This window comes from Oncorhynchus mykiss, chromosome 4 (genome assembly GCF_057628025.1).
Source record: "Oncorhynchus mykiss isolate SJ-2025 chromosome 4, ASM5762802v1, whole genome shotgun sequence".
NCBI classification, from domain to species: domain Eukaryota; kingdom Metazoa; phylum Chordata; class Actinopteri; order Salmoniformes; family Salmonidae; genus Oncorhynchus; species Oncorhynchus mykiss.
This window is the reverse complement of record NC_143025.1, coordinates 75,374,162-75,392,604: the sequence shown is the minus strand read 5'-3', so window position 1 is coordinate 75,392,604 and position 18,443 is coordinate 75,374,162. Positions and strand designations below refer to the sequence as shown.

Genomic DNA, 18,443 nt, shown 5'->3' with positions numbered 1-18,443 from the left:
TGTCAGTATTTGGTATTTAGAGTATGTTCACACACAGCTTCTCCAGACATAGACCTCACCCTTATCCTGCATGGACTGGACTGTCACACTCACGTACACAGGGCAGCACATCAGAGAGAGATGGAGAAAAGAAAGGGGAGTGTGAAAGAAAAAAGGAAACAAGAAGTGGGATAGGGTGGAAAGAGAGGGATCAGAGGAAGTGTGAGGTAGGGAAAGATGAAGTGATAGAGTAATGTAAAATAAAAAGAAGGAGTGCTGTTGTGATGGTCTTACGCGGGGAGCTGGGGGTCCGTGGTCATCGAGATATGTGGATTCTCCTGTGAAGAAACAGAGGTACAGATATTTATTCAGGGCTACAGTCCAATAGTGTTCAATCGTATTACGGCAAATCCACTGGCGGAAAAATCCATTTGACTGAGTTAAGATTCCACAGGCTAGTGACCTCAAGTCAATGATTACCAATAAATATCTGAATAAATATCACATAGACAGGAAGGAAATCTACATCCAGCCACAACAATCGTCAATAACCACCAATAGCCCGGCCTGGCCAGTCACTATCTCTCTAAGAAAAACAGAGCGACCTTCACATCTACATAAAGTGTGGGAATGTCATCATGAGTGAGCTACGGCCCATTTATACAGTATCTGCCAGTTATGGAGTCGTTTCATCTCTGGACAAAGGGTCCCTTTTAAGGCCGCCTCACACTGAGGATCTATGCTCTCCTTTCAGCCCACTCTCCAACTCCAGGACCAGGCTCCAGACAGCGGCCTTTTCTTCTCCACTCTGCATTCGGAGCGGAGCGCGTCCAGAGACACTGAGACGCTATACTTCCCATCACCTCTACAACATTCAGAGGCAAGGAGAGAGCGAGAGAGAGAGAGGGGGAGAGAGTGAGAGAGATTGAGAGAGGGGGACAGAGAGAGAGAGAGAGAGAGAGAGAGATTGAGAGAGGGGGAGAGAGAGAGAGAGAGTGAGAGAGATTGAGAGAGAGAGAGAGAGAGAGAGAGAGAGAGAGAGAGAGAGAGAGAGAGAGATTGAGAGAGGGGGAGAGAGAGAGAGTGAGAGAGATTGAGAGAGAGAGAGTGAGAGAGTTTGAGAGAGGGAGAGAGAGAGTGAGAGAGATTGAGAGAGGGGGACAGAGAGAGAGTGAGAGAGACTGAGAGAGGGGGACAGAGAGAGTGAGAGAGAGTGAGAGATTGAGAAAGGGTGAGGGGGAAGTTGGGTTGTTCTTAAATGTGAAGAGAAGGGAGGACCTCTACTCACTGGCAAAAAGTATCAAAGCCAACAGTGCAATATTCTAGAACACTGCTGTGTGTACGCGTATACGTTTTGGACTATGATAGACACTTTCAACAATTCTACTCACACCTGCACGCTGCTCTTGCTACTATCACTGTTCTATTGAAGCTTACCTGTCAGCCTCTTAGCCTTCATCAGAGCTTTTCACTCCACTAAACTAAATAAACCATCTTTGGTATAATAATAATTGATTTAATGTCATAATCTCAGGCGCATCAAAAGCAAACAAACAAGAAACACATGGTCATGAGTAGCTTACCTATAGTTGGCTAGGTCAGCCAATAGAGGCCAAGTCTTTGAGTGCATGCATCCTCCAAAAAGAATAAGGGACAGTTCATGACTTGATCAGAGAAAGGGGGTCAGGGAGATGGTTGATGAAGACGGAGTCTGGTGACAATCTTGTAAAAGACTAGCTACTCTGGGAACCAGGCTGAGTCGAGTAGCCACTGGACTTCTCCTGCACAATGTATGGCACACCCTTGGGCGATGTCTTTGCAGCTTTGGGCGCCAGAAAGCTCACTACATACAGTTCAGAGTAGTAACCAGTCGTCCTCATTACGAGCCCTCTGCCTCAGCACTGCATTCCTCTCAAGCTTCAGTTGAGACTCTTCAATTGATACATGCGTAGGTCTACAGTTAACTCCAGTTGACGTCTTTTCAAATGCTAGCTACTTAGCTAACTTCAGCCCAAAACAACAACACTTTGCTGTCGTGAAAGGTCACTGGGTAAGGCTACAGATGATCCATTCCGGTTCACAGTGGTGTAAAGTACTTAAGTCAAAATACTTTAAAGTACTACTTAAGTAGTTTTTTTGGGGTATCTGTACTTTACTATTTGTATTTTTTGACAACTTTTACTTCACTTCATTCCTAAAGAAAATAATGTACTTTTTACTCCATTCATTTTCCCTGACACCCAAAAGTACTCGTTATATTTTGAATGTTTATCAGGAAAATGGACAGGAAAATGGTCCAATTCACACACTTATCAAGAGAACATCCCTGGTCATCCCCACTGCCTCTGATCTGGAGAACTCACTAAACACAAATGCTTAATTTGTAAATAATGTCTGAGTGTTGGCATGTGCCCCTGGCTATAAGTACATTTAAAAAACAAGAAGATTGTGCCATCTGGTTTGCTTAATTAATATAAGGAATTTTGTATTATTCATACTTTACTTTTGATACTTAAGTATATTTTAGGAATTCAATTTACTTTTGATATTTAAGTATATTTTAAACCAAGTACTTGTAGACTTTTACTCAAGTAGTATTTTACTGGGTGACTTTCACTTTAACTTGAGTCATTTTCTATTAAGGTATCTTTACTTTTACTCAAGTATGACAATTGGGTACTTTTTCCACCACTGCCGGATCATTTGCGAAGCCGTAACTGAAGGTGCGTTCAAGATGACAGGGAAGTCTGAAAAAATCATGCTCTGACTGGAAAAAATCTAATTGAACAGTCATCCAATGCTTTATTGCCCTCTGCTATGTTTGGACTGCCGTGGTCCATTGCTGTGATCTTGTGTACTATAAAATGTATGGCTCTCCTACTCTCACCACTTTGTCCAATCCTATTCAAGGCTAGAACTTCTTTGTCCAATCCTATTCAAGGCTAGAACTTCTTTGTCCAATCCTATTCAAGGCTAGAACTTCTTTGTCCAATCCTATTCAAGGCTAGAACTTCTTTGTCCAATCCTATTCAAGGCTAGAACTACTTTGTCCAATCCTATTCAAGGCTAGAACCACTGTAACGGTTGTCGTCTGGAGAAAGAGAGGAGGACCAATGCGCAGCGTGGTAAGTGTCTATTATTTTAATAAAACAACTGAACACTGAACAAAACAACAAACGAACAGTCCTGTAAGGTGACGAAAAACACTAGACAGAAAATAATCACCCACAACTAAAATGGGGAAAACAGGCTACCTAAGTATGATTCTCAATCAGAGACAACGAACGACACCTGCCTCTGATTGAGAACCATACCAGGCCCAAACACAGAAATACAACATAGAAAAAAGAACATAGACTCCCCACCCCAACTCACGCCCTGACCAAACTAACACAAAGACATAATAAAGGAACTAAGGTCAGAACGTGACAACCACTTTGGCTTTTCTAGTGGTTCTACTAGCCTTGGTTTGCATTTTGTTAAGACATCTGTCCAGTGAATTCTGTAACCACTCTCTCTTCAACTCAGGGTTAATTGGAAAATGCTGTTCAAAAGAAGACATTGTATTATCATCTCCCTGACAAAGGCCATGCAGACGAAACACATCAGAGATATTTAAATATTTATTTCCATTAAACATGCTATACAAATAAAGGCATTTTAATTCATTATATGAAGAGTGCCTTGGTTCTCCTTTCTTTTTGTTGACCAATTTACCCCTTTTACCAAAGACTACCTTCTGTCTACAAAGACCTACTACTGTGTAGCTTAGCAGCACTTCCCTTCCTTCTTTTTTCTGAATGGTCACCCAACCTGGAATTACAAGTTGGACACTCGGGCATCATCCTAGAGCTCCGAATTCTCCATCCTGAAGATCATCGACGTCACAATGTTTCCCAGTTTGAGCTCGTTTTGTTTCAGAGTTCTCCGTTGTCTTGAACGCACCAAAAGTAGTATGTTGCGGCCGTGGTATACTGCATACTCTATTAAACAGTGTGTACTAAGTAGTACGTAGTATGATTAGTAACTACAGGTATGCAGTTTAAGTAAGTAGTAGACATGCCAGATTTCGGACATAGCCTGTTTACCCTTTCTGATAGCTGTGGTGTTTGGACTCTGGTCAATTAGTTATCTGAACAGTGGCCTGGTGTCAGAATCACACGCACACACACACTTGCAAAGACACACTCACACTCCAGCAAGTATCCTTGCAGGCCTCTGAGTTATACAGTGTCAGCATGACTTCCTATAACACTTCTGTGGTACATTATTTTGTCAGCTGCAACAGTATATTAATATGGAGACAGCTGCACTGCACACACACCCTCAGGTATGTCTGCTGCACACACATGCACATGCACATACACATGCACATACACATGCACTCACACATGCATAATGCATTCTTAATGAGGAATGCTGAGGGAGGCTTTGGTTGGCAGGCCGTGCAGAGGCATCTGAGGTCGTCCCAGGGTGGGGAAACGAGAGACAGACATTTCAGTTCCTCCCTGTCATTCATGTTCAGGGCCGACCCCCGGTGTGCGTTTATCATTTGCAACGGGGATTGGAACTAATTTCTCCCAGGGCACATACTCGTAAAAACAGACAGCTACCATCCACCCACAACGACAGGAGCGGTGGAATCTACTGAGCTTCCATGGAGTTCTTCTCTAGACGAATCTAGTTCTCTAGTCACCTTGGTTACATTCACAAGACTATGGTTGGATTCTATGGTTTCATGCTATGGTTTGGAATAGAAACGTCTATGGTATACATTCTCTCACACTTGAGTAGGGTTGCACATTTTATTCAGAGGTGGAAACTTTCTGTGGGAATTAACGGAAATATATGCAAATTAATATTAATACAGTTTAAATGTAGATGCTTATTGCATTAGATATATTTACCATACCACATGGAGACAGAAACATAAACATTTTACCTTATCATTAGTAGACATAAGTGCAAATGATTAAATCCTTCCGATAGAAATTAAACAAACAATTTAGTTATGAATTAAACTTTAATGAAATGAGTGGACTCATGATAGTCTAGAAAAAATGATAGTCTAGAAACTAAAGCTTTGGTTGTCTTCCTCTCAAACTTCCATGTCTTCTCCCTGGACCTCCTCAATGTCCACATCTTGAACATCAGACTCTGGGGCCTCATCTTCACTGTCACTTTCCAACCTTGTTGAGGATGGCTCATTGTCAGGCTCAAAAAGCCTCAAATTCGCCCAGATGGCCACCAATTTTTCAACCCTTGTACTGGTCAGCCTGTTGCGTGCTTTGATGTGTGTGTTCCCAAACGGACCAGTTGCGTTCTGAGGCGGCTGATGTGGGTGGGATTTGGAAGATGATGGAGGCAACAGGGGAAAGAGCCTCAGATCCACAAATTCCCTTCCACCAAGTGGTTGATGGTATATGTTGACAAGACTGCCATAATGCATCTCCATCCCAAAGCCCTTGCTTGGAAGTGTACCTCGCCAGACTGCCAAGAACCTTGCTATCATCCAGGCCAAGGTGGTGAGACACAGTAGTGATGACACCATAGGCCTTGTTGATCTCTGCACCAAACAGGATGCTCTTGCCAGCATACTTGGGGTCCAACATGTACGCTGCGGCATGTATGGGCTTCAGGCAGAAGTCTTCACGCTTTTTTATTTATTTCAGAACTGCAGTTTCCTCTGCTTGGAGCAACAGTGAAGTGTGCAGGGCAGTATGAAGGTATTCTCTTACATCTGTAAGCAGAGTCTGAACATCAGACAGGATTTCATTGTCTCCTTTAATCCCTGCAATGGCTACTTCTATAGGTTTCAGGAGTTTCAGGCTGCTTACCACTCTCTCCCAAAATACATCATCCAGGAGGATCCTCTCAATGGGGCTCTCCATATCGGCAGACTGTGATATGGCAATTTTTTTGGAGAGACTCCTTCCCCTCCAGGAGAATGTCAAACATGATGACAACACCTGGGCAGCTTCAATGTGGTGTTCTTATTCTTCTCACTTTGCTTGGTGAGGTAGATTGGTGCTACCTTCACATACCAAACCATTTCCTTGACTCTCCTGTAGAGTGTATCCATTGTTTTCAGTGCCATGATGTCCTTGAGGAGCAGATTCAATGTGATGTGAGGGTAGGACTCCTCCACTTTAGACCAAGCAGCCTTCATGTTCGCAGCATTGTCTGTCACCAGTGCAAATACCTTCTGTGGTCCAAGGTCATTGATGACTGCTTTCAGCTCATCTGCAGTGTAGAGACCGGTGTGTCTGTTGCCCTTGTGTCTGTGCTCTTGTAGAATACTGGTTGAGGGGTGGAGATGATGTAGTTAATTATTCCTTGCCCACAAACCTTCGATCACCCATCAGAGATGATTGTCTGCTTTCTCTATAATTTGTTGAACTCTGCATCCAGCAAATGAGTAGATAAGGCACGTCTGGTTGGAGGGGTGTATGCTGGGCAAAGAACATTCAGAAATCTCTTCCAATAATCATTGCCTGTGAGCATCAGAGGTGAACCAGTTGCATACACAGCTCAAGCAAGACCTTCATCATGTGATGGTGTGTGGTCCTCCCACTGCGACTCGGGAAACCATGCAGTTTATTAGGCTACAGATGAAATAAATGATGATGAATTTCACAGGGTGGTGAAAGTGCACGGTATGAGCTTGATTCTCCTTTCCAATAAATATTGAGGATCTTATTCTGGTGACAGGTTGACCGATGCTTGACTGCCGTTTGACAAATAATATTCTCACTCTTCTCCATAAGAATCTCATCATGTTTACTAGCATTATCTGTGAGCTGTTGGCTAGAGAGCAGGTGTCAAGACCAGAGTAGGCACATTGGCTATTTAACGCAACAGTTTGTAGAAAAACTAGGTCATGTTGAAAATGTGATGGAAACATGTTGAACATTAGATTTTGATTTGGTACATGAAAACTTAAGAGAAAATGTCAATTTTGAGTTCACTATGTCATGACACACTGTTTATTATCCGCAACAAGTCTGTTTGGTGTAAAAACACCACTGGTGGGAAAATGGGCATATTTTCTTTATGCAGATTTGAGTATATTTGCATTAAAATCTGTTGCCAAATTGGATGGAAGCCTAGCTACTAAGTAGAATTGATTTGAATTGCACAGAATTCAATTCTACTTCCTGTCTCTCAAACTCAAATGCTACATTCTGTGGGGGTGTGGCCAATTCAATTCAAATTTCAACTCACAAATTGTATGAGAGTCAATTCCCAAATTCTGAATTAAGCCCAAACCTGATACATATGGTACATATGGTACATGGACAACAGTGATTGAAGAAGGGGAGAGGAAGGGAGATGTGTGAGAGTAAGGAGGAGAGGGGGGAGGAAGAGGGAGAAGGGCTAGGGTTCACACAGCAGGAAAGGTTGATGTTCTTTGACCCTTAGGTAACACATCCAACTCTGACCCACAGCCAGGGGTTACAGAGAGTTGAGTGTGTGTCTCTCTCTCTCTTTCCATGTGTGTGTGCATCTGTCTGTCTGTCTGTCTGCCTGCCTGCCTGCCTGTCTGTCTGTCTGTCTGTCTGTCTGTCTGTCTGTCTGTCTCTGTGTGTGTGTGTGTGTGTGTGTGTGTGTGTGTGTGTGTGTGTGTGTGTGTGTGTGTGTGTGTGTGTGTGTGTCTGTGTCTGTGTCTGTGTGTGTGTGTGTGTGTGTGCATCTGTCTGTCTGTCTGCCTGCCTGCCTGCCTGCCTGCCTGTCTGTGTGTGTGTGTGTGTGTGTGTCTGTGTGTGTGTGTGCATCTGTCTGTCTACCTGCCTGCCTGCCTGCCTGTCTGTGTGTATGTGTGTGTGTGTGTGTGTGTGTGTGTGTGTGTGTGTGTGTGTGTGTGTGTGTGTGTGTGTGTGTGTGTGTGTGTGTGTGTGTGTGTGTGTGTGTGTGTGTGTGTGTCTGTGTCTGTGTGTGTGTGTGTGCATCTGTCTGTCTGTCTGCCTGCCTGCCTGCCTGCCTGCCTGCCTGCCTGCCTGTCTGTGTGTGTGTGTGTGTGTGTGTGTGTGTGTGTGTGTGTGTGTGTGTGTGTGTGTGTGTGTGTGTGTGTGTGTGTCTGTGTGTGTGTGTGTGTGTGTGTGTGTGTGTGTGCATCTGTCTGTCTACCTGCCTGCCTGCCTGCCTGTCTGTGTGTATGTGTGTGTGTGTGTGTGTGTGTGTGTGTGTGTGTATGTGTGTGTGTCTGTGTGTGTGTGTGTGTGTGTGTGTGTGTGTGTGTGGCCAAGGGTTAATGGGATTAGTGTATCATGGGATACAGGGGCGTGCTACTGGCTGAACAGCAGATTAAGGTGCCTACCATAGAATTTCAAATCAAAAGTACAAACGTGTCACATGCGCCGACTAAAACAGGTGTAGACTTCACCGTGAACTTCTTACTACAAGCCCTTTCCCAACAATACAGGCTTAAAAAAAGAACAGATTAGCAAAAAAAAGGAAATAGTAGAAGTAGTACATAGTATAAATAGTACAATAAAATAACAATAACGAGGCTATATACAAGGAGTACCGGTACTGAGACAATGTGCAGGGGTGCAAGATAGTATTATATTTATTTTATTTCACCTTTATTTAACCAGGTAGGCTAGTTGAGAACAAGTTCTCATTTACAACTGCGACCTGGCCAAGATAAAGCAAAGCAGTTCGACAGATACAACGACACAGAGTTACACATGGAATAAACAAACATACAGTCAATAGCACAGTAGAACAAAAGAAAACAAAAAGTCTATATACAGTGAGTGCAAATGAGGTAAGTTAAGGAAATAAATAGGCCATGGTGGCGAAGTAATTACAATATAGCAATTAAACAGTGGAATGGTAGATCGGCAGATGGATTGACCCCCTTTTTTTGCACTGACATTGTTGCACTGGCTCTATGCACACTCACTGGACTGACACATTCTACACTGACATTGTTGCACTGGCTCTATGCACACTCACTGGACTGACACAAACTACACTGACATTGTTGCACTGGCTCTATGCACACTCACTGGACTGACACATTCTACACTGACATTGTTGCACTGGCTCTATGCACACTCACTGGACTGACACATTCTACACTGACATTGTTGCACTGGCTCTATGCACACTCACTGGACTGACACAAACTACACTGACATTGTTGCACTGGCTCTATGCACACTCACTGGACTGACACAAACTACACTGACATTGTTGCACTGGCTCTATGCACACTCACTGGACTGACACAAACTACACTGACACTGTTGCACTGGCTCTATGCACACTCACTGGACTGACACATACTACACTGACACTGTTGCACTGGCTCTATGCACACTCACTGGACTGACACATACTACACTGACACTGTTGCACTGGCTGTATGCACACTCACTGGACTGACACAAACTACACTGACACTCCAAAGCACACTCATCTACATACGCTCACACACACAAAACACACACACACACTCATATTGACGCCACACACTATAATATACACACTTTCACACTCATCACATATGCTGCTGCTGCTCTGTTTATTATCTCTCCCGATTGCCTAGTCACTTTACCCCTACCTACATGTACATATTACCTAAATTACCTCAAATGACTGCCTCGCCTGGTTCACTATTTCTCAGATAGAGTTCAGTGTGTCAAATCAAGCCTGTTGTCCGGACCTCTGGCAGTCTCTATGGGGGTGCCACAGGGTTAAAGGGTTAGACTCTTTTCTCTGTATATATCAATGATGTCACTCTTGCTGTGGGTGATTCTATGATCCACCTCTACGCAGACGACACCATTCTGCATAAATCTGGACCTTTTTGGACACTGTGTTAACAAACATCCAAAAAATATTTCAATGCCATACAACACTCCTTCCATGGCCTCCAACTGCTCTTAAACGCTAGTAAAACTAAATGCATGCTCTTCAACCGATCGCTGCCCACACCCGCCCGCCCGCCTAGCATCACTAATCTGGATGGTTCTGACCTAGAATATCTGGACAACTATAAATACCTAGGTGTCTGGCTAGACTGTAAACTCTCCTTCCAGACTCATATTAAACATCTCCAATCCAAAATTAAATCTAGAATCGGCTTCCTATTTCGCAACAAAGCCTCCTTCATTCATGCTGCCAAACATACCCTCGTAAACTGACTATCCTGCCAATCCTTGACTTTGGCGATGTCATTTACAAAATAGCCTCCAACACTCTACTCAGCAAATTGGAGGCAGTCTATCACTGTGCCATCCGTTTTGTCACCAAAGCCCCATATACTACCCACCACTGTGACCTGTATGCTCTTGTTGGCAAACCCACTGGCTCCAGGTCATCTATAAGTCTTTGCTATGTAAAGCTCCACCTTATCTCAGCTCACTGGTCATCCCCAAAGCCAACACCTCATATGGCCTCCTTTCTTTTCAGTTCTCTGCTGCCAATGACTGGAACAAACTGCAAACGTCACTGAAGCTGGAGACTTCTATCTCCCTCACTAACTTCACGCATCGGCTATCTGAACAGCTAACCGATCGCTGCAGCTGTACATAGCCCATCTGTAAATAGGCCATCCAACCAACTACCTACTTCATCCCCATATTTGTTTTTTGTTCTTTTTCTGCTCTTTTGCATACCAGTATTTCTACTTGTACATCCTCATCTGCATATTTATCACTCCAGTGTTAATTGCTAAATTGTATTTACTTCACCACTATGGCCTATTTATTGCCTTTCCTTCTTACTTCATTTGCACACACTGTATACAGATTTTCTATTGTGTTATTGACTGTACGTTTGTTTATCCCATGTGTAACTCTGTGTTGTTGTTTTTGTCACACTGCTTTGCTTTATCTTGGCCAGGTCGCAGTTGTAAATGAGAACTTGTTCTCAACTAGCCTACCTGTCTTGGGGGTAAAAACTGTTCAGCAGTCTTATGTCTTGGGGGTAAAAACTGTTCAGCAGTCTTATGTCTTGGGGGTAAAAACTGTTCAGCAGTCTTATGTCTTGGGGGTAAAAACTGTTCAGCAGTCTTATGTCTTGGGGGTAAAAACTGTCCAGCAGTCTTATGTCTTGGGGGTAAAAACTGTCCAGCAGTCTTATGTCTTGGGGGTAAAAGCTGTTCAGGAGCCTTTTGGTCCCAGACTTGGCACTCCAGTACCGCTTGCTGTGCGGTAGCAGAGAGAACAATCTATGACTTGGGTAGCTGGAGTCTTTGACAGTTTTTTGGGCCTTCCTCTGACACTGCCTGGTATTGAGGTCCTGGATGGCAGGGATCTTGGCCCCAGTGATGTACTGGTCCAGATGCACTAACCTCTGTAGCACCTTACAGTCGAATGCCAAGCAGTTTCCAAACTAAGCGGTGATGCAGCCAGTCAAGATGCTCTCAATGGTGCAGCTGTAGAAGTTCTTAAGGATCTGACGGCCCATGTCAAACCTTTTTGGCCCCTTGAGGAGGAGGAGGCGTTTTCGTGCCCTCTTCACGACTGTGTTTGTGTGTTTGGACCATAATAAGTCCTTAGTGATGTGGACACCCAAGGAACTTGAAGCTCTCGACCCACTCCACTACAGCCCTGTCGATGTGAATAGGGGTGTGTTCGGGCCTCCATTTCCTGTAGTCCATGATCAGCTTCTCTGTCTTGCTGAAGTTGAGGGAGAGGTTGTTGTCCTGGCACCACACTGCTAGGTCTCTGACCTCCTCCTTGTAAGCTGTCTCATCGTCGTTGGGGATCAGACCTACCGTCGTGTTATCGGAAAATGTAATGATGGTGTTGTAGTCGTGCGGGCAACGCAGTCGTGGGTAAACAGGGAGTAGAGGAGGGGACTAAGCACCCACCCCTGAGGGGCCCCGTGTTGAGGGTCAGCGTGGCAGATGTGTTGTTGCCTACTGTCACCACCTGGGGGTGGCCCGTCAGGAAGTCCAGCATCCAGTTGCAGAGGGAGGTGTTTAAGCCCAGGGTCCTTAGTTTAGTGATGAACTTGGAAGGCACTATGGTGTTGAATGTTGAGCTGTTGTCAATGAACAGCATTCTCACGTAGGTGTTCCTTTTGTCCAGGTGGGAAAGGGCAGTGTCAAGTACAGTAGAGACTGTGTCATCTGTGGATTTGTTGGGGTGGTATGCGAATTGGAGTGGGTCCATGGCGTCTGGGATGATAGTGCTGATATGAGCCATGACTTTCATGGCTACAGATGTGAGTGCTATGGAGCGATAGTCATTTAGACAGGTTACCTTGGCGTTATTGGGCACAGGGATTATGATGGTCTGCTTGCAGCATGTAGGTATTACAGTCTGGGCCAGGGAGAGGTTGAAAATGTCAGTGAAGACACTTGCCAGTTGGTCAGCACATGCTCTGAGTACGTGTCCTGGTATTTTGTCTGGCCCCGCGGCCTTGTGAATGTTAACCTATTTAAAGGTCTTACTCACATCGGCTACGGAGAGCTTGATCACACAGTCGTCCGGAACAGCTGGTGCCTCGAAGCGAGCATCTCGCATCACTGGACAGCTCATGGTTGGGTTTCCCTTTGTAATCCTTGATAATTTGCAGGCCCTGCCACATCCGACAAGCATCAGAGCCCATGTAGTAGGATTCAATCCTATATTGATGCTTTGCCTGTTTTATCAGATTTTTTGTGTGAACTTTACCCCTTTTTTACGCTGTAACTCCCCAATGGGCTTGAGAGAGGCAAAGGTCGAGTCATGAGTCCTCCGAAACATGATCCGCCAAGCCGTGCTGCTTCCGCACCAATGTGTGCTGCTTCCGCACCAATGTGTGCTGCTTCCGCACCAATGTGTGCTGCTTCCGCACCAATCTGTGCTGCTTCCGCACCAAGGAAACATCGTTCAACTATCGACGGATGTCAGCATGCTGGCGCCTGCCACAAGGAGTCACTAGAGAGCGTTGAGCCAAGGAAATCCCCCCAGCCAAATCCTCCCCTAACCCTCCCCTAGCCAAACCCTCCCCTAACCCTCCCCTAGCCAAACCCTCCCCTATGGGGCTCCCGGTCACGGCCGGCTGTGACACCGCCTGGGATCGAACCCGAGGCTGTAATGGCGCCTCAGCACCGCAATGCAGTGCCTTAGACCGCTGCGCCAGTAGGGGGGCGCGCTTTGCATGTTTGATGGTTTGTCGGAGAGCGTAGCGGCATTTCTTATAAGAGTACGGATAAGTGACTTGCTCCTGGAAAGCGGTAGCTCTTTAGCTCAGTGCCAATGTTGCCTGTAATCCATGGCTTCTGGTTGGGTCACTGTGGGGACGACGAGGTCGATGCACTTCTAAATGAAGCCGGTGACTGATGTAGTATATTCCTCAATGCCATCGGATGATGAACATATTCCAGTTTGTGCTAGTGAAACAGTCCAGTAGCTTAGCATTCACTTCATCAGACCACTTCTGTATTGAGAGTGTCACTTCCTGTTTGAGTTTTTGCTTGTAAGCAGGAATCAGGAGGGTAGAGTTATGGTCAGATTTGCCAAATGGAGGGTGAGGGAGAGCTTAGTATGTGTCTATGTGTGTGGAGTAAAGGTGATCTACAGTTGCCACTAGGAGCACTGCCTCTGGGTGAGCATTTTCTTGTTTGCAATGAAAAATATTTATGAAAACTCTCTTGGTATATACACTGAACAAACACAAACACAACATGCAACAATTTCAAATATTTTACTGAGTTACAGTTACAGTAAGGAATACATGAATTAGACCCTAATCTATGGATTTCACATGACTGGGAATAGAGAGTAGAGAAATCTGTCAATTGGAATACATGAATTAGACCCTAATCTATGGATTTCACATGACTGGGAATAGAGAGTAGTGGTGTGGATCAGAAAAAAAGTATCTGGAGTGACCACCATTATCCTCATGCAGCGCAACACATTTCCCTCGCATAGAGTTGATCAGGCTGTTGATTGTGGCCTGTGGAATGTTGTCCCACACCTCTTCAATGGCTGTGTGAAGTTGCTGGATGTTGGCGGGAACTGGAACACGCTTTCGTACACGTCGATCCAGAGCAACCCAAACATGCTCAATGTCTGGTGAGTATGCAGGCCATGAAAGAACGTGGACATTTTCAGCTTCCATGAGATGGTGGCAGTGGATGAATGGTACGACAATGGGCCTCAGGATCTCTGTGCATTCAAATTGCCATTGCTAAAATGCTATTGTGTTTGTTGTCCGTAGGTTATTCCTGACCATACCATAACCCCACCGCCACCATGGGGCACTCTGTTCACTACTTTGACATCAGATGACGTCTGCCATCTGCCCAGTACAGTTGAAACCGTAATTAATCTGTGAACATACCTACACGTACACTATGGTCACAAGACACAGGCCTCCTTATTGTCCCTAGAATTTCTAAGTAAACAGCTGGAGGCAGGGCTTTCTCCTATAAAGCTACATTTTTATGGAATGGTCTGCCTATCCATGTGAGAGACGCAGACTCTGTCTCGACCATTTAAGTCTTTATTGAAGACTCATCTCTTCAGTAGGTCCTATGATTGAGTGTAGTCTGGACCACAGGTGTTAAAGTGAACGGAAAGACACTGGAGCGACGAACCGCCCTTGCTGTCTCTGCCTGACCGGTTCCCATCTCTCCACTGGGATTCTCTGCCTCTAACCCTATTACGGGGGCTGAGTCACTGGCTTACTGGTGCTCTGACGTGATTTTCCTGTCCGGGTTGGTGCCCCCCTCGGGTTCGTACCGTGTTGGTGGTTGAAGATATCCCTCTAGTGGTGTGGGGGCTGTGCTTTGGCAAAGTGGGTGGGGTTATATCCTGCCTGGTTGGCCCTGTCTGGGGGTATCGTCGGACAGGGCCACACTTTCTCCCGGCCCCTCCTGTTTTTATGTGTTGGGGGGCTAAGGTCAGTCTGTTATATCTGGAGTATTTATCCTGTCTCATCCAGTGTCCTGTGTGAATTTAAGTATGCTCCCTCTAATTCTCTCTCTCTTTCTATTTTCTCTTCTCTCGGAGGACCTAAGCCCTAGGACCATGCCTCAGGACTACCTGGCCCGATGACTCCTTGCTGTCCCCAGTCCACCTGGTCGTGCTGCTGCTCCAATTTCAACTGTTCTGCCTGTGGCTATGGAACCCTGACCTGTTCACTGGTTGTGTTACCCTGTCCCGGACCTGCGGTTCCGGACCGACTCTCTCTACCGCACCTGCTGTCTCTAACTCTGAATGATCGGCTATGAAAGGCCAACTGACATTTACTCCTGAGGTGCTGACCGGTTGCACCCTCTACAACCACTGAGATTATTATTATTTGACCCTGCTGGTCATCTGTGTACATTTGAACATGTTGGCCATGTTCTGTTATAATCTCCACCCGGCACAGACGGAAGAGGACTGGCCACCCCTCAGAGCCTGGTTCCTCTCTAGGTTTCTTCTTTCTAGGGAGTTTTTCCTAGCCACCATGCTTCTACATCTGCATTGCTTGCTGTTTGGGGTTTTAGGCTGGGTTTCTGTATAGCACTTTGTGACATTGGCTGATATAAAAAGGGCTTTATAAATACATTTGATTGATTGATTGAAGAGCACACTTCACCAGTGTGCCAGAGGCCATCAAAAGGTGAACATTTGCCCCTTGAAGTCGGTTGCGACATTGAACTGAAGTCAAGACCCCGGTGAGGACCACTAGGCTACCCCGGTTAGATAGTCTCAAACGAAGCTTGTCCAGTTTATCCTCCAGTGTTGCACGTTCACCAATAGAATGGGGGATAGAGGCAGTTTATCCTCCAGTGATTGCACGTTCACCAATAGAATGGGGGATAGAGGCAGTTTATCCTCCAGTGATTGCACGTTCACCAATAGAATGGGGGGTAGAGGCAGTTTATCCTCCAGTGATTGCACGTTCGCCAATAGAATGGGGGGTAGAGGCAGTTTATCCTCCAGTGATTGCACGTTCGCCAATAGAATGTGGGGTAGAGGCAGTTTATCCTCCAGTGATTGCACGTTCACCAATAGAATGGGGGGTAGAGGCAGTTTATCCTCCAGTGATTGCACGTTCGCCAATAGAATGGGGGGTAGAGGCAGTTTATCCGCTCTCCGACATAGTCCCTTCAGGTATCCCGCATGCCAGCCTCTATAGTGCCACCTCCTCCTTCTCCGAGTATCAGGATTGGGGCCTGGTCCGGGATAATCAACATGTTCTTCACCTCCAACTCATTGAAGTAGAAGTCCTCGTCCAAATGGAGGTTAGTGTCACGATCTCTGTCTTCAAACTCCCTGTCATAAATGAGCCAAGGCTCAGCGTGTATGTAATTCCACATCTTTAATCGAAGTGAAACCTTTAAAAAAAACAGGTAAACAGAAACCGACCGTGACGCAACCGTGGCGCACACAAACACTCACAGAAAATAAACAATTACCCACAAACACAGCAGGGAAAAAGGCTGCCTAAGTATGATTCCCATTCAGAGACAACGATAGACAGCTGCCTCTGATTGGGAACCATACCCGGCCAACAAAGAAACAGACAAACTAGAATGCCCACCCAAATCACACCCTGACCTAACCAAATAGAGCAATAAAAAGGTTATCTTATAGGTCAGGGCGTGACAGTTAGGGATGGCTGTTCTGATGTCCAGAACTATTTTCGGTCATAGGAAATGATGGCAGAAATGTTATGTAGAAAAAAAGTATGCGTAATACTGTATTTAGTCAGGAGCCCGTAAAATGGCTGCTATTTCCTACAGCGCCATTGAAGACCTTACTGTTATTTTTGTCAGTAGCTAGCCATGTGTAGCCGACATGTTTATGCATTAATAAAGATAACATGTGGTTTGTGATAGCCCATTCCATCAGCTGCCCATTTCATAGAAAAAAACAACGACAATGACACATAACATCTACACAAACTATGGAAAATTAATCACCAAATCCCAGTCTTCGCAACAAACATTCCCACGTTCCCAAAAACTGTTCTCTAGCTTTGCCAAGGCAGTTCCCTGAGAGCTATCTAAACAATGTGCATCACTGTCTACTCAAGTTAAACATGACTCCATACCAAGACACAGACGTAAAAGTGAACCAGGATGGATCCACAAGGACCAATGCCCTGCCGATCCTCCCCCAGCCAGCAACAACCCAACCCCTGGGTTCTGGAGCTTAGTGGCTCATTAGAGAAAATAAACACCTCCACCATTCAGCTTCTTCGCCAGTTGGTCTCTGGCTGGGGTCAAAGGTCAGATTGCCAGACTTTGGGCTAGCCATGTTGGGTCCAGAAATGTGCCACAGAATCGCAAAGTCATTGTAACTGAAAGCAACACAGGAGCAAAATGTAACATGCAGCAGTGGTTTGTTTGCTGAGAGAGACTCTGGCGTAATGGGTTCCAGTCTCTAATAGGGCTGTAGAGGGTTAGCAGAGTCAGAAAGAGACACACTAATATATGAATAGAGGGATAGAGAGAGGGAGAGAGAGGGAGAGAGAGGGATGTTTAGGAGAGCGAATTCAGGAGAGATATGCTACAAACACCAGGGGATAAAGGAGGGGCTAAAACGTTCCCATACCTCAAGATAACAATGCTCCATCTAGTTAAAACAGCGCCAGGGGATGATAGGATGATTTATTTGAGAATCAACTGGCTCCAACAACACAATCATTCCTCGAGGCAGTCCCTTTGGTGTTCCTGGCCCCAGTCAGGAATGCTTCAGTGAGTTTGGGAATTAACTGTACTTAACGGCATAAACAATTTCAATTGGGGACATAGCTAAGTATGGCTTAGTCAAGAAGGCATCCTGAAACAAAACCGCACAGGAATGGAATGGCTTTTGAGACACAGACTAGCTAGACAATAGACACAGACCTAAGGTTAACAACCTTTACTTTTAGGGTCCAATCTGCTGTCACTGTCTGGAGTGCCGAGTGGGAGAACATGCCAGAAGCCTGCAGCCATGGAACCTTCTAGAAGCATGCTGCATTGCAAGATTCCTGCAATGCTAAAACCAAGAACTATGGCTGTAACTCCAGAATGGGAGTATAGAAGCTTACAACAAGGTGGGCAAAACAAAGAAAATAGGAAAATACATTGTCAGTGTGTGTGTGTGTGTGTGTGTGTGTGTGTGTATGCCTGTGATGGTCGACAGAAGGCTGTACCTGTCATATCACACACACACACACACACACACACACACACACACACACACACACACACACACACACACACACACACACACACACACACACACATACACACACCTGTTCCCTTATGGCCCCAATGTAAAGCAGCAGTGAGGATCACATATGTTCTATAGTGCAGCCAGCTCTAGCAGTGTAATACAGTTTGGGTGTTTGCCTAGTATATATGTGTGTGTGTGTGTGTGTGTGTGTGTGTGTGTGTGTGTTAATGAGCGTTTATTTTTGTGGGTGTGGGTTAAATCAGTGTATTTGTTCTTGTATACGTGTATGAGTGTATGTGTATCTGTGAGTGCATGTGTGTGTGTGTGACTGTGTCTGTGTGGGTGTGTGTATGT

General features: G+C 45.3%; 1 protein-coding gene across 3 annotated transcripts in view; it reads right to left on the bottom strand.

Moving 5' to 3' along the window:
* The window catches only part of LOC110522377 (uronyl 2-sulfotransferase), a 123,391-nt gene that overhangs the window by 44,715 nt on the left and 60,233 nt on the right, over window positions 1–18,443 (bottom strand). Inside the window, exons 1-2 of one of the 3 annotated variants that reach the window (XM_090233034.1) lie at window positions 1,563–2,477; window positions 274–317 (exon numbers count right to left, since the gene is read on the bottom strand). Coding sequence is in view for 1 of the 3 variants with exons in the window: in XM_036976014.2 (XP_036831909.1) it covers window positions 274–317 (44 nt within the window). In the remaining 2 variants the exon portion in view is untranslated. Of the gene's footprint in view, window positions 1–59; window positions 318–1,562; window positions 2,478–18,443 lie in introns of those variants that run through there. The other 2 variants (XM_036976014.2, XM_090233033.1) reach the window with 2 other exon arrangements.